Below are 25,536 nucleotides of genomic sequence, written 5' to 3'. Positions count from 1 at the left end.
CAAACCTGGTTTCTTTGTCATGTTATTTCTAGAGAATGAGTTCAGGAATTTCCACACCCCAAAAATATTTACAAAATCCAAGAAATAATAAATAAACTTACTTTGGTAGTTCCAAACTGATTAAATACATGTGGCCTTTTGGCAACTGGCTAGACAACAAAGATGTAATTAACTTTTGTTCTGTTTTTTATGCATTGCTGCATGTGCTATAAGCAAATTGAGCCCGTGATTTGTGAGTTGAAAAACTTGATTGTTGGGATCGTTTCAACGTTCATTCTGTGACAGCCTCTGTCTGTCTGTGAACTGATAAACAGTTCTCTGTAGATACAATGGGGGATGAGGGTCAGAGGGCTCAGCTGTTCCAGCCCCTTGTCCCGCCGATGATGGTATGGACAGCCAATGTGCAATGAATCATGGGAATTGGTCCAATTTCAAGGAACATGTATGGAATTTGTGTTCCACTTCATTGTTTTGCAAGTTTGTGCTCCATTTTAAATCATGTCTAGTTGTCTAATGCCAATTTCCCAGGAACATGTGCAACACAATTGTTCTGTTTAATTGCAACAAATGCACAATTCTAATAGATTGTATTAAGTGATTTTAGAACTAACAGGTTTCAGCCAAATGATATGATTCATTGTGTATACACAATACACCTTGAAGTGCACCTGTTATTTTTCCTATAACCATATACGCAGGTATTAAAATACATAGGCCACCTAAACCCCTCATCAAAAGGGCAGTGACCTAACTTTTTATTTTTCTGTGTGATGCACTGGTTGATTCTTTCCATCTTTCCCTCAACAACCACAACATCATTGATAAAGCTGACGTACACAAACTTGTTGCATGTTGAGCATATATTGGGACTATAAGTTGAAATGTCATGCTTGTATTTTATATATCTTATATAGGCACATAATGTCTTCCGTAAACTTTGCATCCTCCATTTAATGTTTTATGCAAGCGTGGAGCCCATGCACTGTAAGACACTAGGTGCTATTGATTGTAGGCCTAATGTGTGCACCACGTGCTCATGGACACCCTTTCCCTTGTTTTGCTGTGATTTATTCGGCCATCAGAAAGCTCCCTCCTCTGTTATGGAAAATGTTGCTCCCAGACTGGCCTCTGTAAACAGGTCTTAATTGCGTAAGCATCAAATCCTCCCCCAAACCTGGCTCTGCGTGCCCCCCACCATCGGCTGCAGCAATAGAAAGAGCTTCTATTTCTGATCTCCCCCCCCCCCGACCTCTCGGAGGTCTGACTGACTCACAGACTGGACTTAATTACCGGGGCAACTGTATAAATAGAGGTGTGTGTGTGTGTGTGTGGGTGTGGGTGTGGGTGTGGGTGTGTGTGTTCTCAGACATACATGTTATGTTATGTTATACCTGTAAACATGGACACATATCAACAGTAACAGTCCATTAAGGCAGTTCCCGTCCGATACTTTCCGTTTCACATCATGTTTTAACACACAGCGTTTTGAGCTCCAAGCCTGTGTTTGCTGGTCTGAGCAGCGGGAATTTCAATTTGAAAAAATGTGTGTGTGTTAGATAGTCTCATGTTGTTCGAGGATGTGGCGTTAGAATATCCCGATCTCCTTGCCAAAAAAGAGGGAGTGGTTTCCATGACAGCTGCTGGTCGTTGCAACTGGTATGGAAGCCTCCATGCCACTGTGTCTTCATTTAACATCACGTGCCTCTTGACAGAATGTAAGAACCGGGATGGGGTTTCCCGAAATGCTCTGCAGTGTCAACCTACTGTACTATGGGGGAGGCAAGTGATGTTCACCATAGCCATACTAAAATCAAATATATATATATGTATATTTTCTCACCCTTGAGATTTATAATAATGTATGTAAAAATGCAGGTTTCAGCAATGATTATTCAAGCGCGTAGTATAGCCACATACAGTGGGGGGACGTGCGCCCCCCCCCCCCCACCCCCCACCCACACCCACACACACACTTTTTCTAATCTCATATTATATTTCACATTATGACATGTTTAACAACAAGGACCAGACATCGATTTCCATAAATTATAGATCATATCTAGTGTCAGATCCTAACGATGAACGTTAAGCCACTATATGAGCTTAACAAGTCAACCATTGACAGAAAGTTACACAGAGGATCACAGTTTGACAATACAGCCTCCTAACGACGCTTCCAGGCCACAATATGTGAATATAACTTTGACTCAACCTTCTTGACAAACTTGTACGTTCTGCTGAATTTATGCAAACATGTTTTCAAACATTGCTAGTGGTCTGCTCATGTGTACTTGAACATATAGATAGGCCTGCTACAAATTTAATGGATAAGTTAATGTGTTAACTTATTAATGTGTGTTAATAAAATGCTGTTTAAAAATAATTGATGAAGGAAGGAAAAAAAAAATATATTTTTGAAACACTGTGATAGGCCTACTGCATGTCGGTCTTCACCAAGAGAAGGAACCCCCCAACAACCACCAGAGCGCGCCCTATACGTTCATAAAAGATTCCTTGAGAGACAATTTTGTATTCGGATCGTAAACTATATCCGGACAACTGGTGAGCAGGAGGGGGAACCGCACCACAATTATGATCATCATCATCATAATAATCATAAGGATGATTTATTTAAATTTAAGATGAGCAAAATTACACCTTTATTGGCATTAAGCAATACAAAGATACGCCTATTTGCTTGAAATAATACATTAATCATGGTCATCTTTAATGTTATAACCATTGTTTATCCTGAAATACATTAAACGTTATTCTAAGTAATAGCTATTCATCTTGGCTATCTTAAGTGTCAATAATGGTTGCTTTGAATCAGTGTTCAAACCAACCATTAACATGCCATCCGAGCCATGATGCGTCTTTAGAAAAGACTACACCGCTGAAACTGAATGTGACAGAATGAGACATGGCAATTAACCAGCGTTCAGAGATTGATAACGTGTAAAACGAATTTATTTTCCATGATGATAACGTCTACATCTGCAGGTGAAATCGAGTAATAACAACCATTGGCAAATTATTTAGAAGACAATTTAAATGTATATAGTCTTTTTTACAAAGGTTTGTAGGCTATGCAGATTGCTCATAGTTTATAATGTTTAGATCAAGGAACTTAAGGTCTTGTTTGTTATGCTACCTATTCATTGTGTTTTAATTTAAAGTGTAGGCTACATGTAAAGTAGGCCTATATTTTTTCTTTTTTGATCATATCTTGAAAACTTCATTAGCTAATTAACCCCCCTTGTTGTATTTCTAAATTAATTCAGTGTCAATGCGCAAATTTATGCATTTGGAGGAATCCTGGACAAAGAAGAAGATGCTGACCCATTTAATCTCACGAATATTTGAATAGATGTGCATGTTTAGAATATATTCGATAGCTTATATAGGATTTATTTTTCCGAGTAGGCTATATCAACCAAAGGGACATGTATGATTCTACATTTTCCTTAATTTAAAGCTGCAAACGGATACATTTGGAGGCTATCTTTGTTGTCCTGTTCTGATGTAATTTTTTTGTATAAAAATCAATAAAAATATACAATCAATATTTATATAAAACGAATTAATGAGTGAGGGTGAACACACAGTAGTATCTGCTTGTGACTTGGCAAATATTAAGCATAAACTTCTGGCTTCTTTTTCAATAAGTTCCACAGTGTGTACAAAGCAAGAATCGCTTCAAATAGTAACGCAGCGTAAAAAGGGAGGGGGGAAAACTGTATGCGGTGTCGTCAGCCTATGGTCAGCCCCGCGAAGATGGCTCTGCTCCGCTTTCTCATTGGTCTAGAAATATGGAATCAGATGACGTAGTAGTTCCGTGTTGCCAGTGGCGCTGGAGAGGTAACTCTCGGTCATTCTTCCCTACTCGCGGAGACGTTGTCAAACGGGGATTGAGGCTACCTAAGGTAAGGATGTGACAAGCCAGCGACTCAAACAGGCTATCATTTAGTTGCATATTGTAATTGTATTACTATGGTGATCCATTTGGAAATTCGCATCAGGGTATGTCTTTAAGAGCAATAGTAACATGGTACATGGTGTAGTAATTGTTAACGTTACACTGCTAGCTGACCTATGTTCCGAGAGCAACGTGTGCCTGCTTTATTATCCACCTGGCATCAGGATGAGGGGTTGGTGCTTTTACGTTACACATATCGTCTATCACGCTGTTAAATCAAAACGGAATGAGTTCCGGGATTGATTTTCTGACTCAATATCCTGGAGAACTTTAACAAGAAAGGCTGAATGGAAATGACTCATTGGATTAATCGAACAAGCGTTTCCATTCAAAAGGTTATTTGCATACACAAAGATCAACGCCAAAGGACAAAGTATCAATTTTAACAGGTCGTTATTGCACGGAACAATTGTTTAAAATGTATCTTTATATATTTTGGTATCACTTTTTTGACATGTGTCTCGGCCTCAATCAGTGTATGCTCGGAAGTATTTTTTTTTTTAAATTATAATTATTGCTTGCTATCAGAGGACTTATTTGAAGATCCATTTTGACTTTTGAGGTCACCCTGTGCTTTAAGATTTGAGTGTACTTTCTCCGGCCATCAAGTTGGGTGACTCCTAAAGAGATATCTTGTTAGCAACCCTGTTATTAGTCTGACTTGATGAGCTTTGGACATTGGGGGGGGCAATGATACGATCATTTACTGATAATCAAGGGTATCTTCTTGAAAGTCAGTTGGGCTGACTAGTTTAATGATATCCCTCTGTCGTTTAGTGAACCATTCGTTTTAATAGAGAACTAAAGAATAGCAGCTCAAGTCAATTTTGCCTGAGATAGGCAGGCCAAAGCTCTGACCAGTACATGTATGTAAAGGAAGGTGGGGAACTGAGGTATCGGTAACATTTATCACCTTTAATGTTGGAAAGGAGACGAGTAGAGACTGCAGTTTCATCCGATCACTTTCTTGAACTGTACTACTATTTCTTGTTGTCTTAACATGTTTGTGTATTTGCTTCTTTAGGTGTGAATGGGATTCCATGGTCATCGTATCTTCTCCTCCCAGCTGATGATCTTAACATGACTTAACATCAAGGACAAACGTTATTCATGTTTCTCCCTCAGGGTTAATCTCCCCTAAACTAGACTAGTTCCTCTTAAACTAGTCGGCCAGCTGCCTTTTCTTCCCCTTTCCTCCAACCTCACGCCTTCCCCCCCCCCCCCCCCCCCCCCCCCACACCCAGCCAGACCATCAGAGCCAACGCTATGGGTCTGTCCGTGGGCTCTGCTCTGCACTTCGTCCTGCTGTTCCCCGTTCATCTACTGGTGTGGCTGTATTCCCTCATCTCCTTCCTGCCATGGTACTTTATGACAAACGCTGGGACCAAGAAGGCCCGGTCCATGCGGATCAAGGCCCGAACTACCTCAGGGAACAGAGAGGGGCCATACCGCTCCGTGGATCACTTCGACTCCCTGGCTAGAGAAGACTTGCCCGGCAAGGACACCTTGGCCAAGCTGTTTGAGCACGCCGTGCAGCGCTTCGGGCAGGCCGACTGCCTCGGCACCAGGGATGTTTTGAGTAAAGAGAATGAGGTCCAACCCAGTGGAAAGGTGTTCAAAAAGGTAGGCCTCTGTGTTTTTTTTTTTTTTTACCCCAATTTACCGAGTGTTGACCATTCGTAAAGGGTTGGAGATTAAAATATGATGATTCTTATTTCTCCTTTCAGCTTATCTTGGGTGAGTATCGCTGGCTTTCGTACCAGGAAGTGGACACCATGGTCTGTCATTTGGGAAGCGGGCTTGCTGCTCTGGGCCAGGAGCCCAAAAGCACGGTGGCTATTTTCTGTGAGACCAGAGCCGAGTGGATGATCACGGCGCAGGCATGCTTCAGATATAACTTCCCCTGTAAGTAGCCCTGAAACCAACGCTGAACCCCCCCCACCCCCCCAAGTCACACTGCTCTGCATCAGTGTTTTTTAATACAAGTTTTGGTTGGGGCACAGGCACGGGTTAGTTCATAAGTGATTTAATGAAATTACCACATTGGCTATGGCCGTAAAGTGTGCTCATTGTGACATTGATGACCAACAATAATGGGTTTACCAGCTTAATTATGAGGAAGGCCTTTCCAGAAACTTATTTGAGTCATGGTATGATCAGTACACGTCCATAATTGAGGCCTTGCAGCTGATGACTGATTGTTCACGCTACAGTGGTGACGTTCTACGCCACCCTGGGAGAGGAGGCGGTGGCGTTTGGCCTGAACGAGACCGGAGTGACACATCTGGTGACCAGCGCTGACTTACTGGAGAATAAACTAAAGGTGAGCCCTATGCCGGTTAATGTTAAGATATATTGCTAAACGTGGCATGAAAAGCTGAACATCATCATGATCCTCTCATATTTATATAGAAATAATTACATTTAGGAATACCAGCATGGCAGTGGAAAGGAAGCAGCGAAAATATATTTTTAGATATCATTATATAATGACAATGATATTAGATTAGATACAACTTTTTGAATCCCCTGTAGGAGAACGTGTTTGATGCAACAGCCAAGCAGCAATGGAAAAACACGGGATAAAATACAAAATTAAAAAAAAACAAAAAAAAAAACTTTACAATTAAGATACAAAGTATGAATGCAAACAAAAATAGACTCTAAGGTAAATGCTAACTTAAAGTGCTCCTTTGAAACCTTTTAAAATGGATAAAGACATAGATAAGACATATAAACTTGGGAATATACTTTTATGCTGAGATAACACCAAATTATTTAAATCAACAGAATCAATAGAATCAAACTAATCCAAAACCATTACAATGTCAACTGTAACAAGCAATAATTGTATGCTCTGGAGCTTAAACTATTCTCTTGGTTTTGTTACTTGGTTTTTGTAAAACCAATGGAAGTGACTGCACAGGAATGATGTTTCAAGTTCGATTAACTTAAAATTTCACAAAAACTTCAGTGGGTTAGAGGGCAAACAAAATTTGAATTTTCCTGTGCCAGGGAGTTAAAATTCCATAATATTGTGGTAGGTTTTTGGACGAAAGTACCACTGATACGTTTTCACTAGTGTTTTCTAGCCCAGGCAAATGCATGTAACTTCCAAGGTCAGAAAATGGATGCATCCCAGCATGACACAAATAGTTTTTACTAGATCCTCTTTATGACCACAGGCCAGTGTGGCCACTTTATTGTGACTATCTTCGATCAGATGATATTTACATTCAAATAGATGTACAACACATTTTTGCATGTATTTGTGAAAGCCATTGTTCTCTTCATCCAGAATGTGCTATCAGAGATCCCAAAGCTGAAGCATATCATTTACGTGGACCAAAAAATGGTGGGCACAGAAGGTTACCCAGCAGGGCTCACCATGCACAGCATGCAGAGTGTCCGCCAACTGGGGTCAAAGCCTGAAAACCGTGAGTATTTGACCAAAGGTTTCTACCTGTTATGTGGCTTTTATGTTTTCTTATATATCTAGAGACACAGATAATCCCAAACAGTATGGAAATGAGTGTACCTCATTACAGAGATGTGTTGACAGCCTTCTGTAACATTTAATTTATCGTTATTATCATTAGTTGAAATGTTATTTTTCTGCAAAAGTGCCAACTTATATTTAGTAAAAAGGGAAGCAATTCAAGCAGTGCAGTGATACTAGAAGTGATACTTCCTAGCCTCAGCTGATGCAGACTAGACATTCATTTTAGTTGTAAGGGTACTTCTGAAGATTACTTACTATTTAATTATCACATTAAGCAGTCAGAGTGAATTTTTTTAGATGCCTGCCAGGTAGGAGTTAGGGCATCTGGCATTAGGCCTTCCCTGTGTAGACTGCAGACATTGGGGTTCAAAGAACAGTTGGACACTCTCACCTAATAGGCTACTGTCCTACCCCCTGTCTTCAATTTAATATCGATGACACTGTCTTCCAGTAATTATGCCGGTGGTGCAGCCTCAGCCGTCTGACCTGGCCATGGTGATGTACACCAGCGGCTCAACCGGGAGGCCCAAGGGCGTGATGATCATCCACCGTAACATCATCGCCGGCATGACCGGCCAGTGCGAACGTATTCCTGGCCTCGGGTGAGAATAGGGGGATTTTGCGATCATGTCTAATCGTCTGTCAAATTAAATTTTAAGTTTTTCGCAATTTCAACATTTTCACTCGTGCCCGCAGCTTCATCCCAGGGAACGCAAACAAAGCATGCATCACATGTTTCACAACCATTTCTCAGAAAGCCTCATGTGTTTTTGACCGTTCCAAATATTGAACAATGCTGTTTGCATATAGTTAGCATTTGGGTTAAGTAAATTTGCTTTGTTTTTGACGAGGTATACAAATGATGTTGTTGACAAGGGAAAACAATGGATGTTCTTTGCCTACCAGGCCCAAGGATACATACATTGCTTACCTGCCCCTGGCTCACGTTTTGGAAATGACTGCGGAGATCTCCTGCCTGACGTACGGGTGTAGAATCGGCTACTCTTCCCCACAGACACTGTCGGATCAGGTAACCCCGCTGTCCCACTTCTCCAATGATGCATGTTTTATACTACTACTACTATCATAATCACAAGCAGATTTGTGATTTATTTTTGTCACAGTGAATGCAGAGAACCGTAACAGTGCGTGAAACGGTTCTAGCCAAGGATAATTTTCGAACCCTGTCCCTTGTCCCTGGACACGATTCATTTTGATCCCAAAGCAGAAAAAGAGTTGTTCAAGGATGAATATTTTAAATGACAATTACATACTATCATTTACATTTTCGTTTTCGTTCTTCATATCTAGTCCACCAAGATAAAGAAGGGAAGCAAGGGAGACTCGTCCGTCCTCAAGCCGACCCTGATGGCTGCAGTACCAGTAAGAAGCCCTTACGTATTGACCACCATCTGTGTTATCCACGTCCTCCCTCCGTCAGTGCTCCTCTTACCTTCTCCTCCTGAGCTGTTCTCCTCTCGTCCTGCTCACCCGGGGTGAAGACCATCTCTAATCCCTGTTTATCTTTGCTCCTCACCAGGAGATCATGGATCGCATCAATAAGAACGTCATGAGTAAAGTGCAGGAGATGAGCTTCATTCAGCGCACATTGTTCACGCTGGGATACAACTACAAACTGGAGCAGATCAGGAGGGGCTATGATGCACCCCTCTGCAATGCGTAAGCACCCAACCATTATTGTTCCAATTAACATTCAGTAGATGGTATTTCCACCGTTTCTACTGTACACACACACACACACCTACATCTGTGTTTGACTCTAATTATACTGTTGCCCCGGCAATTAAGTCCAGCCTGTGGGCCTACCAATGACTTGTGTGCATACATATAAACAAATGCCAGAGCCATGCATAAATTAATGCACCTATGCACAAACACGTAGTGCCCTGTATAAACAAAAGGTTGCTGTTGAAGCATGTTCTCCAGAGCCACTCAGCCACTCAGCCTCTCGTACGTCTCCACAGGCTGCTGTTCCAGAAAGTGCGCAGACTGCTCGGGGGGCGCGTGCGGATGATGCTATCGGGCGGGGCCCCCCTGTCCACAGTCACCCAGCGCTTCATGAACGTGTGTTTCTGCTGTCCCGTGGGACAAGGCTACGGCCTCACCGAGACCTGTGGAGCAGGAACTATCACAGAGGGTGAGCCTCTTTTAGATCTTGGTGAAATTATGTCGTTCAGGAATATATCGCATTCCCCTCCATGTTGACCGTGTGGGATGGTTTAAGAAGCCATACCTGGCCTGAGTCAGCTTGATTGGAATCTGGGGCTTGGTTTGGCTGCATACCTGTGGTGCATTCAATAACACCTTAGCATCGCGCCAATAAAAGCCTTTAATTTGAGGGTTATAGTGTTTCATGCATGTGTGATGGCGGCTGTTAAACCTGCTTGTCTTTATTACTGAATGCACCACAGGCATGCAGCCTCACCCAACCCTAGAATCCAATCAACCTGACTTGGGCCAAGTGAGGCTGCCTAAGCCATTTATCAAAAAACTCCACTACACACACACTCCAAACACTATTAAAATGTTTGGTAATTTGAATATGCTTTCAACCAAATTGATGCTGTAATTAAGCAGCAGGTAGGGGTTAGGCACCTTGCTCAAAGATGCCAACGGGTAGACTGTGAACATGGGGGTTCGAACCAAGAACCTTTTTGGGTTGGAAATCAAGCAGAAGATTATGAGTGTGGTGGTAATGTTTCTAAAAACCCAAGACGTTGTGTTTTTCTTTATTGTATAGTTGCAGACATCAGCACCGGTCGAGTGGGCTCTCCTCTCATATGCTGTGAGGTCCGACTCCGAGACTGGGCAGAAGGTATTGAGAAGATACACAAAGGGTCACATGAGGGTTCACATGATTACCGTAGACACCGCATGCCTTTAACGACTCAAGTAGTACATTACACAAATTACATTACTTGCATGCATAGAATTCCAGGCCCACATACCAGTTACTTTATTAATTGTTTTTTAACAGGTGGCTACACCAAAAAGGACATGCCGCACCCCAGAGGGGAGGTGTTGATCGGTGGGCCCAACGTAACCATGGGTTACTACAGGAACGAGAACGGCGATCAGGACTTCTTCGTTGACGAGAATGGCCAACGGTGGTTCTGCACGGGGGATGTGGGGGAAATCCACCCTGACGGCTGCCTCCAGATAGTGGGTATGTGTGAATTGGGTTTTTCCGTCCCCCTGGCTCTCTACGGCTCCCCATGTGCTCTTTCAGATGACGGGAACATGCCATTGATGCTTCGTTTTCAACAGCCATTCAGTTTTAAGTACTCACTTATGACGTTCATGCGGCTCTCATCTCCACCACAAGTGGTAACGTGCGATGAATGCAATTGTGTTGTTCCATATAGACCGTAAAAAGGACTTGGTCAAGCTGCAAGCAGGGGAGTACGTATCTCTGGGCAAAGTGGAGTCGGTGTTGAAGAACTGTTCCCTCATAGACAACATCTGTGCTTACGCAAACAGGTCAGTTAACTTCTTGATCGTCCAAGGAACTGCCGTGCCATAACAGCCTGCCTCAATGATGTTTTGCCAAATGAATCCACCTCTACCTCATAAGACTATGTACTTGGTTCGGCAAAGAGGTCAAACTCGATATCCTTTTGAACACCTAATATTGGTGTGTCTCACATGATTTGATTATTTATTTCGAACAATATACAATGGAATATATACTGTATACTGATTTTATCTTATTTTTTTGTCACACAAAAAGTAAAAAACACATCTGCCCGCACCAGACATACACCAGGGGTTAATGTTATACATTCCCACGAAGGTACCCGGTATCCCGCATACCACTGTTAAAGGGCCCCTATTTTACCACCAGCTGTTAGTTTGATTAGCCGTTTTAAAATCCGTTATGCACTGGAACTTAGTGACATTACTAGTTGTATGCTGGATAGATCAGTCTACCAGCCGGGGGCATCCCTATGCAAAACCTTGATGCATTAGATATAAAAATGTAATGATCTGTTTATTTTCAGTGACCAGAACTACGTCATCAGCTTTGTGGTGCCCAACCAGAAGCAGCTGACTGCACTCGCCATGCAAAGAGGCATCGTAGGAAACTGGGAGGAGATCTGCACCCATCCAGACATGGAGAGACATGTTTTGAATGAGATCAAGAAGGTTGCCGCTTCCAGTAAGATAAATAAGAGATAATTTGTCATTTTCTTAAATGTTGCAGAATGACCAATGATCCATAATGCTTGGCTAGCTGCAGAGGTTTTGCGCTTCTATCAGACGCCATTTCCTCGGTTGTACCTTTTCCACAAGTGTGGTTAAAGCTACACAGCTTTGCCCGTGCCTTTTTGATAAAGGGAAACAAAAGTGCTTTGGAAACAATATGCAAGTCAAAGCCATGTGTGACAGGTGTAGATGAACATCACTGAACCCAACCCTCACTCTATATATCCTCTTCTCCTCCAACTAGTTAAAATGCAAAGATTCGAGACCCCCATGAAGGTCCACCTGAGTCCTGAGCCATGGACCCCAGAAACGGGTCTGGTCACAGACGCCTTCAAGCTGAAGAGAAAAGAGCTGAAGAACCACTATCTCCACCAGATAGAGAGAATGTATGGGGGTAAATAGGTGTGCCACTCTCCCCCTCATCTCCAGCAGAGCAACTCTGATGCCATAATGCCACTAATTTCATGTACATAATATTTCAAAAGAGCCTTTCAGGTCTTCAGCCATTTGTGTGGAACAGAAAAACGTAAAAAGCTCACTCTGTAGGTAGAAGTGGTCGCTCGATAAGCAGTGCTGCTCTTCGATGTTGTGATTTGAGGTAAACTAGTTTCGAGAGGTTTCCCGGTAAACTAGATCCCAACAGAACCAGTTGTTCATATCGAAGGATATCAGATGACAGCACTGAACTGCCATCCTTTGAAGAAAATCTTTTTAACTAACGTCAAGTTATTTAAATTTTTGTGTGTAGCTTTTTGCTTAACCGTTATAACTTATTCCATTTAGATATTCACGCCATCCCTACATTTAAATTCAAGGTGTCCATTGCTCTTGCTGTGGTGGATTGTTGACGTTACTGTGCCTTTTTTGTCAGCAGTAGTGCCCATGTTTAGTCATGAAGAAGTAGGTTGCACTAAGTTACCAAAAATGTAATGTTGCAATCGTACCCATGCTACAAGACAGGCTCAAAAGACATGTCATGTTAACAAGGGATTAAGGAAAATACCGTCTTACTGTCAGTACTTGTAAATTCAGCATTGGTCAGGTAGGCTCATGTCTCCTCTCCATGCTTTCCAGTTGTGTTTCCCTTGCCAAACATGAAGTTGCTTTAAGCATTGTTTTTGTCCTAATGCATTGGAAATGTCCAACCAAATGTATAGGATTCAACAGGACTCAGGAAGATTAATGTTTTAATATATGAACTTGGCCAATAGTGGGCTATTTATGAATAAAGTACATCCGTTTAACTGTTTTGCCAAGCTTCTCTTAAAATTATTTATTTAAGTATAAGCACTCCGAGGTTAACCATTCGCATGTGATTCTTGTTTTTGGCATAAGCTACAGTGGTAACTGGTATAACGTTACAGCTTTATGCATATTATACCTCAATTAGAAGACTATTTCGGTCTCAGAAATGCTGCCATTATGGTATACGATTCAATAAAGACATTTAATGTCTACCGAATTGGTACATAAAATCAGTCATTTTCAAATGGGTTGTGCTGTGCTGTTAAATGTATGCCGTCATTAGAGGCCCATGCTTTGTTCAGAACGTGGTAAATAAATGTCATTTTGTAAACGGTTTTGTGGCTTATTTTATTTAAAATAAAAAGGCATAATGTATGTTGAGCCCTACGGTGGGGGTTGGGGGTATCCAAGAGAAGGGAGAAAATAAAAATGTTCCAGGAAAAGTTTAGCTTTGCCAGTCTTGGAAACGGAAACAGTCACTGGCAATCTTCCAGACAGGCTGCTCACTGTTCGGTGTAGCCTGCGCTGTTAGCAGAAAGTTCTGGTTGAAAAAACGTTGTTTGTTCCCCTCGAATTTAACAACTCCACAGCTCACCACCAATATCGTTGTCTGGCCCTGGGTAGCTTGTTCTGTAAATAGAAAAAAGTTAACTAAAAAACATCTGTAGGCTGTTGACTGCACTTAAACACCTGTAGGCTGTTGACACTGTATACACTCAGAATGAGTGCCAAAGTGAATGTTACCATTATGAAATGGACAACTATAGTGTAAATTGATGGACCATTAAAAATACCTGGTCCGTCAATTACTGTAAAGCCAATGGTGGTTATGGTAATGTAGCTACAGCAAGTTTAACCAAAATGAATAACTCACATTTAGGTAATGTGCAATTACCTAATTAGGTAATGTGTAATTAAGTAATTGTAGTGAAGTAGGGTAAATAATCGATGTGATCACTCTGTCTTTGCGATGCGAGTGATTGCGGTTCATACACCGAACGTATATACGCCTTTATACAGGCGTATAATATTCAACATGTGTTGAATATTCCTTAAAACTAAGTTCAACTGATTTCAGCAACATTTTTATAATAATCTCACCATGGACGGGCTGACAGTCCAGTGTGTAAACCTGGAACTCGCTTGATGGAAGGGTCTCATAAAACTCGTTTAATGCATCCTGGCCCGAAACTGTGTTCCCATTCCACACCAGGGTGGATTTGTCCAGGTAAAGGCGGGTTAGATTCTGTATTGAACCAAAAACAAATCCAAATAGTTAATATATGCACATGTTCCGAACTTCCGACCACCAAGGCGAGTCGGCTCAAGGATGTTTTAGCAACTGGTCGTAGATAAGAAAAAGCCCACAACTCACCCTCCTTTTTTTATCCATGCAGTCATAATAAATGTTGACGAATTCCTCCGCATACCTGCATGACTGGTCAGCATGTGTTTTGAAGTCCTGCCATGAGGATTGGTAAAATGTGTTTTATTAATGCATGTGTATTAGCCTTTTTGGTTTTAGCTAGCTTGACTTCTGTATGTTGAACCAAACAGACACTCCGACTGCGAGAAAATTCATTTAACGTTACCAGTGTAGACGCCATGAGTTCAGACTTTCAATGTTTTTCTTCAAGAGACGGGTTGTTTCTTTCTTCCAATTGAGAAACAACAACCACAATCTGCAAAGCATACTACATCCAGAGCACCACAATCTTGTATTCAAATTAAAAGTCTTAGACGCATCGAATTGTTTCTCGGCCGGTGGCGAAGCAGGGAGGGTATTTTACTTTGAAGGCAGAGAAAAGTTGTGTACCTGAACGGAAACAGATTTTTTCACTTCCGAGGTCATCGCTCATATTTTATGCTTCACGTAGTTCACGTTATGTTATAGTATCTGCATAGTTTGATTTAACGCATACACATACTTGGCGATGGCTGGTTCAGTATCAAATGTGGACATTTGTAATCATGCCTACGAAGGACACATGGACAAAATAAGGCAATGCATCATAACAGATAAAACACTCGCCTGCAAAACGGACCAGGTAATTGTACAAGTCATCGTTCGACTCCCATCCATAACATGGTTTGCTATTTTCTTCTTTGATATATCGGAAGTTTGAATGTAATCAAAATATCGTTGTGCTTTTCAGGGCCAGAGAACCGCCCTTCACTGGGCTTGTTCTGCGGGCCACAACGATATTGTGCAGTATCTTCTTGATCTGGGAGTTGAAGTGAATCTACCAGATGATGTAATGTTCCAGATATTTCTCAATATGCAACATGGGTATTCTTAAGCGAATAATTGTATATTACTTAAACCAATACGTTTTTGTTGACTGATTTGCAATGTTATTACTGGTTAATGTATTTATCTTCTTTGTAAGTAGCTAACCTGCTTCTAATAATCGCTATCACTGGGTGAGATCTAGCTCTATTGAGAACTGACAGTATTTTGCAAACCGTTAGTTCTAGAACACAATTCTCAGTCAATTCCAAAGCTTGATTGTTGTCCTTAGACGGCCTTCTGTCCTACAATGGTATAATACAATGTCTTTGCCGTTTCAAAATTTCACCGACAGAATAATTTAAGAGATCGGATTTACCTTTGGCTTCCAATAAAGTGTCCGAATTTTAGACACGCACTCAAACAAACTACTACCTTATTATTATTTTTTCCTCCAGAAAATAAATTGCATGCGTGTCTTTTATTCGACCAATGGTGGCAGTGTTGAGCCGTAGATTAGAGCTGTTCTTGGAAGGTCCAACCTGTCTATCATAACCCTATCTAAATAAACACATTATAAACGGCAATGAGTTTTATTATACCCTGATAGGATTGAATACCGTCTAAGAACACGCTTGCTTTTGAATTAAGGATTGGTCACTTGTCTAAACAACTTAATAAAAAACAGAAGTCAAGTTCAACAGTGTAAGACCAGTGTGGTGTTGTTGAAGTTTATGGCAATTCCTAGGCTTCTTGGACGCCTCTCCACATAGCAGCCTCAGCAGGCAGAGAGGACATTGTGAAGGCCCTGATATCCAAAGGTGCTCAGCTGAACCCCGTCAATCAGAATGGCTGCACCCCTTTGCACTACGCATCGTCTAAAGACAGATATGAGGTAAGATCAAATCTCATTCATATCTCTCTTCTAGGAAATTACACCATTTTAATATATTCTCCAGTCCTATTGAGACACCACAAAATGAAGCCTCTGCTTTTCTGAGTTGCTTCTCTACTAACCATGTGGTGAATCGTATCAGAAGTCGCTATGACTCGAAAAAAGGTTGGCTAATAAGCTACACCACATTCGTTTCATATTTCTTGTCCACAAGCCAAGGAATGACGGCAAGCGCTTCCGAACCTGTCCCCGTCTCGTTGCGTCACACTCTCACACGCTCGCTGCACAGACAGAGAATGTTTTTTTAATAAAAGTATCGATACTAAAAAAAGGGGGAATCGTATCATTTTTTGCGTGAGGGTATCATGATACCTTTCTAGTATTGGTATACCGTGCAACACTATACTCTATGTATAAAAAAACAAACCTAAATCATTTATTAAGCATCTAAAAATAAAAAGGTATTGATGTAGGTCGACATGATCATGCAGATTAAATACATTGAACTTTCTTCATGCGGAGCATATCCCTCACTGCTCCACCCTCCCTATGGGCGTACCATAGGGCTTGTTCATCGTGACGTCACATCGTAATGTACCCTGCCCTTTTCGGACCATTGAAATGTTAGCTATTACGTTGGCAGTAATGTTTCTTTGGTAATTGCTGAGTAATTAATTGTCTCCCCGTAATGACATCATTATAGTTGGGTTGTAGACTACCAAGCATTTTTTCATGCAAGACTTGGCCAAAGTACGTTTTTATAGGCAAGGTTACGATATATTTATCTCGATTTACTCATTTACAGTATTACAACTCTTTTTTCCTCCCATTGTGGTTGAGTATCACCAACAAAAAATCCAATGATGTATGAACTATTTAGGAATTGATGCATTTCACGCACCTGACTTGACTGTAGGAAATACAGTTATATCATTCCATGTGTTAATGCCTCAAATTTGGTCAGATAAGGAAGCCACACCCCTGAACGGTATGTTCTTCTGAAGTGATGACCCATCATTTTGTGTGGGGTGGAAGGTAAAAGGGGATATTTCATGATGGATTGTTTTTATAAATTATTTTGGAATTGGAATTTACTGCAAGCTGAAAGCTCAAGTTAAACAGTACAACAGTAGCCATAGTATCATTTCTTACAGTGGGATTTCCCTGTGACTCAAAAAGCAGAAATGATTCAAATGTTTTCATATATAATAAAGAATAGTTGAGTGTGATTTAGATAACCAGAAGGGGCTTCCAAAGAGCTGGGCTACGTCACAGGAGGGATTGTCATGGCAAGTGGCCCACACACGGGGGTGTTGTCAGGAAATCTCAACCGAAACTGAGGGGAAATGTTTCTTAGAAATTTGGAACTAGGTCTGGCCGATAATGTTCATGCAACCACCAGGTGTGATAAAGAAATGGCTTGTAACTTACAAGCCATCTCCATGTCACCTGGTCGTAAAATATTTTTAGACTACAATATATTCAAGTCACCCTATCACCTAAATAATACATTTAATTGTTTTGTAGCTGTAACTTAGGTAGGTATTTTCAGTGACACTCATTCTTACCGACTTACCGATGGCCCCGGTGCTGCTTGAGAAGGCCCAAAACACCCAAAGACCCCAGGTTCCATGGCGGACGATATGTCTTAAGTGTATCAATAGATGTATATTATACTATTCCTTACAGATAGCCCTGGCGCTGCTTGAGAACGGAGCAGATCCCAACGCCACAGACAAGCTGCACTCCACTCCCCTCCACAGAGCCTCTTCTAAGGGCAACTGCCGGCTCATCACACTGCTTCTAGAGCACAGTGCCTCCACAAACATCCAGGACATTGAGGGAAACACACCGCTGTAAGGGAACCTGAGCTTGGTTGATATTCTGTGGCTGTAGAACATGAAATATGCCTTTTACGTTTTATCGTATGCAGATTAATTGAACATAAGCGGCCATCATTAATGGCAATTAAACTCGTTCTTAAGCTATGCTTCCTCAATGTGCCCTACCTTTTTAGAAGTCTTACAGCTGTGTTTCGCATTTGTTATTCTAAAACTTCTTTGTTCATTTGATCATAATAATAATTAGCTTTTTTTATTTCCCAGCCACTTGGCGTGTGACGAAGAGCGCGTTGAAGCTGCTAAGCTACTGGTGGGGCACGGCGCCAGTATTTACATTGAGAACAAGGAGGAGAAGACCCCCGTCCAGATGGCCAGGGGTGGCGTGGGCGCCATGCTCCAGCGCCTGGTTGAAGGATGAGGCCTCCCCGCAGCCATAATCTTCCTATTATACAGTCAGGATTTCACTTCCATCGCAGCGTTGTAATAACAGGTGAAGGATGCGAGAGGCTTAATGGAACTTTAGGCCAATGTTCACTCTCGCCAGCCTTCCCTCGAAAGAACCATTAACATTTAAGATGATAATTTATGAACAGCCTACTACAGCAGTCAATCCACAAGCAACTGATTGGTTTAAAAACATTTGTAAATATTTATTTTATTTTTTATTAAGTCAAAGGCATACAAATTGCTTTGGGATATCACTATTCAAATAGCCATTACATTTAATGCATACCGATTCGATTCAGTTGTGCATCTCGAATACCATAGTGCAATGTTTGCTCCATGACTTCTATTTTTCTACTGATTAACCTGCTTTGAACATTTTCCTGTCAATAAATTGCTTGTCCCCTGGCTTTCACTGGATAATGTTTCAAATAACTGCTTTAATCCAAAAGTTCAGTCGTTTGTTTTCCGCTATTGATTCCACAATATTAACTCTAGTCATTGAGCATTGGCTAGATATACTTACGAAGCTGACGATACAAATCATATTTCCCCGTCTGTGATTAAAAAAGCAGTATACTCTTTTTTTTCCTTGAGTCTAGCGTCATTTTTATCATGATACACCAATTCCACATTTTTGGAATTTTCATATCTAGAACAGCAGATATATCTCCCAGGGCTGTTGAATGTCGTCCAACGTGACGTTGCGGTCAGCTGGGGCGTGCGTTGCGTAACCTACATAGTTCGACTGGGCTGTTCATGTAGTCTCTTTTCAAACATTTGGTTGAACATAGGGTCCGCAGCTGGCTTCCTGGAAATTTGAAGGTAGGTGCGCGACTTAAAAAAAGGAAGAAGCATTAGACAAGCCGTAAGGGAGCTAGTGGGGGCTAGCTCACTAGCTCTGCTGATCAGCAGCGTAGTATGGCAGTAGTAGGGCATTTCCGCCATAGCTGCGCTATGGTTTCGCTATGACTGTACGAGATTATGAGTAGCAAGAAGTATTTCTTGTAACATTTAAATACTGTGCTAGTCTATTTTAGTAGTTATGAGTAATTGAAATGTCCTCCCGTCCAAACATCCGTTTTCATGGATACGGTTTGATGGCCTTAAGTAGCACATTGCGGTTTGCTATTGTACCATTGTTTAGCTCAACGGTGAGCTTTTCTAGAATAGGGTGGCCGGTGTTACACCGGTCATACTCTCACACTGTCCAGTGATGTATTATGAAACATCTTCCGATCTGTCCAGAACTAGATCGCTTTAGGTGGATAAAGAAAAACTTGATCAACTAACGTTAGTAAAAATGTAGACACTGATCAAGATCCCTAAATCTCAATTGAACATCTTCTACATCATGGTACTAACGTTACCATGAATAACTAGAAAATCAATTCTAAAAGAAAATAATAGTTTTGCATTGTTAACTGCATAGCCTACTAGATCTCAATGTATCTTGAGTTTTACTTTGAAACGGTTGGGCAGAGTGCATGTTCATAGTCCACAGATTAATAAGTGCAATTCAAGGTCCCCACCTTGCGTATCCGGCATCATAACGTTAAATGAGTCAAGTTACTCCCTATAAAAGAATGTAACGTGAGTACGGCCCGCCCCGTGTACTTGAGACTGACTAATTGTGCAAATACGTCCGACAGCAATAGTTGGGAGGTGTCTCGTCAACATGTAATTTCCTAATCTTATGAAGTGCTGAAGTTATTGATGCTGGCGCGCAGGTGGTATAGCGAGCTCCTTAAATCTTGGATTTCTTTACGATTATGATTCACCAGTTTTGCATGCCCTTTGCGTGCCATGTTTTTGCGTGCCCAATCATACCAACCCTCCTCTAATCAAGCGCGAACCCGCCCTGCACATGGATTCGACCCATACATGTGACTCGTGTGACTCGGTTCCTCCGCGACAGACACCAGCCTGTGGTTAGACAGTCCTCCTCATATGAAGCCTGGAGACTATCCTGATCACGTGACCTCCCAATCGGTTTCGCCATTCCGCAGGGTCGCTCGACCTCTAGCCTCCCACTTCGATTTAAATCGGTGGGAGGTCCAACTCCTTCAGCCATTGATTCAGCCTAACATTCCCATCGAAAGAATGGCCGAAACTCTGCCAGTGCATAGTTATGTTGTTCTTGTTTAATAGTTTATGTTTAGCTTATTTCTTTAATAACTTTATTTATGGCTGTGTTTACTCCGGGAGACGCCAGTGTTTGCCGAGCGGAGGCCTGTATTATACAACAACAACTAGGACGTAGACCCTGATTCGCCCGACACGTCATCAACAACAACGCGTTATCTCCAACGATTACATTGTCCTTTTTGGAAATCGATGTCGGCGGCCGGAGGTCCAGCATGATGCGTGCGAAACAAAATGTAGCCTGCGTGATCAGGGTGGTCTTCAGTCCAGGGCCAGGCTACTAAAAGATATAGTCCTTCTAAGCCAATGGTTTTCGGAATCAACAAAAATATTGTTTAAGAATTCAGAAAGAAGTTTTCATTGTACAATAAGAAGGGTGATGTTATTTGCACCCCTGGTACAATTCTCAGTACATTTGCACACATGATATTAAACATAAAATAAACAAAAGACAGGCTCTCATGGAGCACTTGGCTGCTGCTCATCAAACTGACCCTCGAGCAGTGTTATATTATTTAATGTACGAGGCCCATTTGGTTTTGTGATTTAAATTATGTTTTGTTTTATGTCCGAATGAGCTTTCCATTCGAACAACCTCAGAGTCCTGAACTGCCTGTGCAAATTGTAAATATTTATAACTAAACCATCTATATGACTTAAATACACAAGTGTCACCCAATGTCTTAAACAGATATGAGAAATAATCCAATTTATTCAGAAAAACAATTACTGAATTTTGTGATAATGTTCTTGCGAAAGAGATGCGGTGTGTGATTGAGCCCCTCCCACTTAGTAGCCGGGAGACCCAAACATTTAAAGGAACTCTTTGTTGTGTCCACTGTCCTGTCTGTGCCACGGCATGACGCAAACTAGCATAGCTCAGCTGAGTGTTAGGGATTTTGGAGTGGTGATAGTTCCTTTCTTCTAAAGAAAGAAAGGTGGGCTGGTCAGCATTATTTATTTGCAGTTATGAGATTGGATTCGTGATGACATTATTGTAATCACTGTCAATCAGCGTTGACCAAAGTTATGTCTAGGTAGCTTTAAACTGTTGCGTATTGCAACTTTAATTCAGAGAATTACTTGTCACTTGTGTTTCTGTCTCTATTTACGCTTCCTTCATTTTGTATTAAGCCAATCCTGAGCGCCAACTACAGTAGGATAGCATGTGTTTGTTATTCTTCTGTAGCAGGACACTACTTTATTGTCAATATTTCACCAAAGACATAATGACAATGTCACAATCGAGAGGGCGCCGTTGCTGGATGTGGTTAGGGTTGGGGTTAACCCTAAACACATTTTAAATAAAGGAACCAATGCAGACGGTACTTTCTAGTCCTGATAATCAAAAGTACCTTGACTTTTCTCAATTCTCTATTCAGATACCTACTGTCTCAGTCATCATCTCAGTAGCCAGAAATGGCCCAGCTTGCACAAAACAGAGACCTGGAGACGGACGGCTACATGGACTGGTCCCACATCAAGAAACGCGAAGACTCGTTTCTGGCCTCAGAGTGGGCCAAGCAGGTGTCTGCGCTCAAGCTGGCCCGGGCCGGGTTCTACTACACAGGCTCTGCCGACCGTGTCCAATGCTTCAGCTGTAGGAAGACGGTGGAGAACTGGTGCACAGGGGACCAGCCGGTAGAAAGACACAAAGAGGTAATGCACAGGGTTTGGGGTTGGCTGACTCAAAGGTTAGGAGCAATAATAATCGTAATCGAACGAAAAACGTATTCATCTTTATGAACTTAATAAATTGGTAGATGGCGAAAAATACTTCAGTATCGGCCATTTCTGGCCGATACTGAAGTATTTTTCGCTTGTATAGTATAGTTGATATCTGAGTTTATTTTATTTTGATGTTTCAATGACAAAATAAATGGGGTCATCATGTCTGGTTGTTTAATATGATAAAGAGCCATCTCATGTTCTTTCTTACTGAATAGCCCTCTCATGTTTCTGTTCTTTTCCTTAAGGTTTCTCCCTCGTGCCAGTTCCTCAGATGCGCCCACCGAGCAAACGGCCTGCCCAACAACGGCGTCCCCTACAGCGAGGAGGAGGAAGACCTGCAGTACCGCCTGAGGACGGGAGAGGTGGTCGACGAGACCACCTATCCTATGGTCCCCCACATGTGCAGCGAGGACGCTCGCCTGCAGACGTTCCAACCGTGGCCCTCCAGCGCCCCCGTGAGGCCCAGGGCGCTTGCCCAGGCAGGCCTCTTCTACCTGGGGGAGAGAGACCGGGTGCAGTGCTTCTGCTGCGCGGGCATGATGGGGGGCTGGGAGGCCGGGGACACCGCCTGGGGGGAGCACTCCAAACACTTTGCCAACTGTTTCTTCATCCTCGGTCACGACGTGGGCAACGTGCCGTCCCAGGGAGGAGCCACCGCCGAGGAAGAGGAGGAGGAGGAGGAGGAAAGGGTGGCGCTAAGGGGGAGTGGTGTTATACCACTGCTTAGCCCCAGTAAGCCAATGGGAAGCTTTGAGGAGAGACTGGAGAGCTATGCAGGGATCCAGCATCCGATCGACTCTAGGATGCTAGCCACAGCTGGCTTCTACAGCACAGGTACATATTCTGAAAGGGGCATTCCAAATAGTAACTAGCGCAATATTTGGTACTGCAATAACACGCATAAACTGCTGATCGATTAATTAAGTGTTAGTCTGTGTTAACATGTATTTGAATGCGGCTGAAACATAGGACAAAGTTAGAAGTAATTAATGTGCATTGTTTTAGGAGGTGGAGACCGGGTTGTCTGTTTCCAATGTGGGGGAGGGGTCAAAAACTGGCTACCTGATGAAGAACCCTGGATGGAACACGCAAAACACTACCCTGGGTAATAAATAAATAATTACATATATTTATGTATATATATATATAGATATTATACACCCGCATCAACATCAAAGTCCACTTTCCACTAAGCCGTAGATCCTTTTGTCATATTCTTAAATCTTTAATAGCTTTTTTTTTTCACTTCCAGATGCCTTTTCTTGCTGTCAGAAAAGGGACAGGATTTTGTCAATCAAGTGCAGCTACAGGAGCCGCGACGGAATGGAGCTGTAAGTAGTTGGCTCTTGAGCTTAAAACACTCATGCATTCAAAGAACGGCCACCCTTAAGTCAAAACTATAAGGGATCTGTTTCGTGTGTGTGGGCCGGATACCTAGAGCTTTTTAATCTGGTTTCTCGTTTTTGTAACCTATTAATTGCAGTCATCTAGAATGATTTGACAGGTTCTCTGTACATCATCATCTGGCATGGCATCTGTTCAACAATACTATTTGATCTTTAAAATGATGTGGCAACATCCTATTTGTTTGCATCCAATTTCCAGGCTTCATCGCAGAATGGCTTTTCAAGACAACAGAATGGTAACGCGTCTGATTCACTGAGATGTTATTTATACATTTGCAATGTTATCTTTGCCATGAAAGCTTTTGGGGTTGGCTTTGGCACTCGGGTGCATTTGTAAGTGGGGTTGAAGTGAAGAGCATCCCTTTACTCATCATCAACCCCCCCCCCAGATGTTCTCAAATCGGAGATGGCCGCAGCAGCTTTGGCCATAGGTTTGGATCCTGTAACCGTGGAGAGGACGATTCGTGATAAACTCTGCAGGACGGGATCGGATTACCCCAGCGTGGAAGCACTTATCCAAGATTGTCTCAACAACCCCGCGACTCGTTCCACGTCCGAAGGTGTGTGTTTTCAAGGGTGTGACCAGCGGTCCAAGGTCCGATGTGTAAACAAAGAAGAATTCAAAATGAACTGGCAATTACCTTCTTTGTTATCACGAAGAAGACCAATAATGTGTGACTATAATATAGCATCTATGCTCTGGTTTGATTTCACAAATATGTATCCGATTTATCCCAAGAGAATGAAAGCAGATTGAAAGTGATTGAATAAGGATTTTGTTGATTTTATTAATTTATTTTTAACAGAAGAGGACCCCAGTGACATACTCCATCGGCTTCAGAGGGAGAAGCAGTGTAAGATTTGTATGGACCGAGACATCTGCATGGTTTTCATCCCTTGTGGTCATCTGGTGTCCTGCAGTGAGTGCTCCCAGTCACTCGGCAAGTGTCCAATCTGCTGTGCCTCCATCACTCAGAAGGTCAAGACCTACATCGCCTAACCAGTCCTGGCAACAGTTTTCTCTTTCTCTCCGACTCTCTCCATGTTTATGCTGCTCCTTAACGTTATATTTTCTGACATATATTCTTGAAAATTATGTGTATATAAAGATATAATCATATTTTATGTGTGTGTGTGTGTAAGGGGTTCTGTGCTTCTTAGCTGAGTATATTTTCATAATGAAAATCTTCTGTTCTATTTTATATAATGTACAGACTAGCAGATTGGTAAATTTACACAATAATTCAGATTAAGACACTATCCTTATGTTTTTGCCTGATGTGCCTTCCACTGGGTTTATTTTTTTTAATCTGTCCATATTGGTAGATTTAAATATGTTAAAGCAAAGATAATTTGGTTTGTACTAAATTAATAAAGGCTTTGTTTTGTATATGTAATCAGGTAAATCCCATCATACAACTGGATTTCAAATTAAACAATTCAATGAATCATCTGGTCTAAACTGTGTAAATTCTTGGAATCTGAACGTTTTATGAACCACAATTTCACATTTTTAATGTACACCCTTGCCTACATACCTACCTTCATTTAAATGTACTTTAATATGTTTAAAACTTTAATAATGAATTGTTAACAATCTTAAACATTTAGAATTTCTTTGATTGCAAGGTAGGGATTTAACCGTTACTCTAAATGTGCTGATTTACTGTAGAGGGGCCAACCATATACTATACCTCGGCCAAATATAGCCCTATTATCAATTAATATGTGGATTTTCTCAAATGAGGAATTTGGTTCACTCAGACAGTTCACAATGTGCTACACTATCATTTCTTTGCTTTATTAATTTATTCTTAAATCTGGTGTAGCTATATTTTTTGTTTATGTTGTTAAACATTGGGATACAAAAGCGTCATTTGATTTGTTTGGA

General features: G+C 41.7%; 4 protein-coding genes across 4 annotated transcripts; 3 read left to right on the top strand and 1 right to left on the bottom strand.

Moving 5' to 3' along the window:
• Nucleotides 1–3,829: 3,829 nt before the first annotated feature.
• Nucleotides 3,830–13,392, top strand: acsl4a (acyl-CoA synthetase long chain family member 4a). The gene is made up of 15 exons (XM_056600988.1): nucleotides 3,830–3,926; nucleotides 5,004–5,602; nucleotides 5,707–5,884; nucleotides 6,193–6,302; nucleotides 7,278–7,416; nucleotides 7,933–8,083; nucleotides 8,388–8,511; nucleotides 8,793–8,864; nucleotides 9,022–9,161; nucleotides 9,467–9,639; nucleotides 10,243–10,317; nucleotides 10,480–10,668; nucleotides 10,868–10,982; nucleotides 11,504–11,661; nucleotides 11,953–13,392. The coding sequence occupies exons 2-15, from the start codon at nucleotides 5,246–5,248 to the stop codon at nucleotides 12,108–12,110; spliced, it is 2,139 nt and encodes a 712-aa protein (XP_056456963.1). The 5' UTR covers nucleotides 3,830–3,926; nucleotides 5,004–5,245; the 3' UTR covers nucleotides 12,111–13,392.
• Nucleotides 12,127–14,679, bottom strand: nxt2 (nuclear transport factor 2-like export factor 2). The gene is made up of 4 exons (XM_056600991.1): nucleotides 14,546–14,679; nucleotides 14,329–14,415; nucleotides 14,055–14,199; nucleotides 12,127–13,583 (listed from the first exon to the last, which is right to left on the bottom strand). The coding sequence occupies exons 1-4, from the start codon at nucleotides 14,558–14,560 to the stop codon at nucleotides 13,399–13,401; spliced, it is 432 nt and encodes a 143-aa protein (XP_056456966.1). The 5' UTR covers nucleotides 14,561–14,679; the 3' UTR covers nucleotides 12,127–13,398.
• Nucleotides 14,680–14,769: 90 nt separating this feature from the next.
• psmd10 (proteasome 26S subunit, non-ATPase 10) lies at nucleotides 14,770–18,962 on the top strand. The gene is made up of 5 exons (XM_056600990.1): nucleotides 14,770–15,001; nucleotides 15,110–15,208; nucleotides 15,932–16,078; nucleotides 17,768–17,934; nucleotides 18,184–18,962. Exons 1-5 carry the CDS (start codon nucleotides 14,888–14,890, stop codon nucleotides 18,335–18,337), a joined length of 681 nt encoding a protein of 226 aa, XP_056456965.1. The 5' UTR covers nucleotides 14,770–14,887; the 3' UTR covers nucleotides 18,338–18,962.
• Nucleotides 18,963–19,046: 84 nt separating this feature from the next.
• Nucleotides 19,047–25,440, top strand: xiap (X-linked inhibitor of apoptosis). The gene is made up of 8 exons (XM_056600989.1): nucleotides 19,047–19,188; nucleotides 21,891–22,167; nucleotides 22,485–23,073; nucleotides 23,245–23,344; nucleotides 23,492–23,570; nucleotides 23,845–23,881; nucleotides 24,035–24,205; nucleotides 24,452–25,440. Exons 2-8 carry the CDS (start codon nucleotides 21,928–21,930, stop codon nucleotides 24,643–24,645), a joined length of 1,410 nt encoding a protein of 469 aa, XP_056456964.1. The 5' UTR covers nucleotides 19,047–19,188; nucleotides 21,891–21,927; the 3' UTR covers nucleotides 24,646–25,440.
• Nucleotides 25,441–25,536: the final 96 nt, after the last annotated feature.

This window comes from Gadus chalcogrammus, chromosome 10 (genome assembly GCF_026213295.1).
Source record: "Gadus chalcogrammus isolate NIFS_2021 chromosome 10, NIFS_Gcha_1.0, whole genome shotgun sequence".
Lineage (NCBI taxonomy): Eukaryota > Metazoa > Chordata > Actinopteri > Gadiformes > Gadidae > Gadus > Gadus chalcogrammus.
This window is presented reverse-complemented; position numbering and strand designations above follow the sequence as displayed.

Bases quoted from the DNA above. Each gene is read 5' to 3' on its own strand.
- acsl4a (XM_056600988.1), top strand. From the start codon at position 5,246: ATGGGTCTGTCCGTGGGCTCTGCTCTGCACTTCGTCCTGCTGTTCCCC. The intron at 6,303-7,277 runs GTGAGCCCTATG...CTCTTCATCCAG, and splicing joins TACTGGAGAATAAACTAAAG to AATGTGCTATCAGAGATCCC. The intron at 9,640-10,242 runs GTGAGCCTCTTT...TTTATTGTATAG, and splicing joins AGCAGGAACTATCACAGAGG to TTGCAGACATCAGCACCGGT.
- nxt2 (XM_056600991.1), bottom strand. The intron at 14,200-14,328 runs GTGAGTTGTGGG...GGTTCAATACAG, and splicing joins GCATGGATAAAAAAAGGAGG to AATCTAACCCGCCTTTACCT. The intron at 13,584-14,054 runs GTGAGATTATTA...TTCTATTTACAG, and splicing joins GGACTGTCAGCCCGTCCATG to AACAAGCTACCCAGGGCCAG.
- psmd10 (XM_056600990.1), top strand. From the start codon at position 14,888: ATGGCTGGTTCAGTATCAAATGTGGACATTTGTAATCATGCCTACGAA. The intron at 15,002-15,109 runs GTAATTGTACAA...TGTGCTTTTCAG, and splicing joins TCGCCTGCAAAACGGACCAG to GGCCAGAGAACCGCCCTTCA. The intron at 17,935-18,183 runs GTAAGGGAACCT...TTTATTTCCCAG, and splicing joins ATTGAGGGAAACACACCGCT to CCACTTGGCGTGTGACGAAG.
- xiap (XM_056600989.1), top strand. From the start codon at position 21,928: ATGGCCCAGCTTGCACAAAACAGAGACCTGGAGACGGACGGCTACATG. The intron at 23,571-23,844 runs GTAAGTAGTTGG...TCCAATTTCCAG, and splicing joins AGCCGCGACGGAATGGAGCT to GCTTCATCGCAGAATGGCTT. The intron at 24,206-24,451 runs GTGTGTGTTTTC...TATTTTTAACAG, and splicing joins GACTCGTTCCACGTCCGAAG to AAGAGGACCCCAGTGACATA.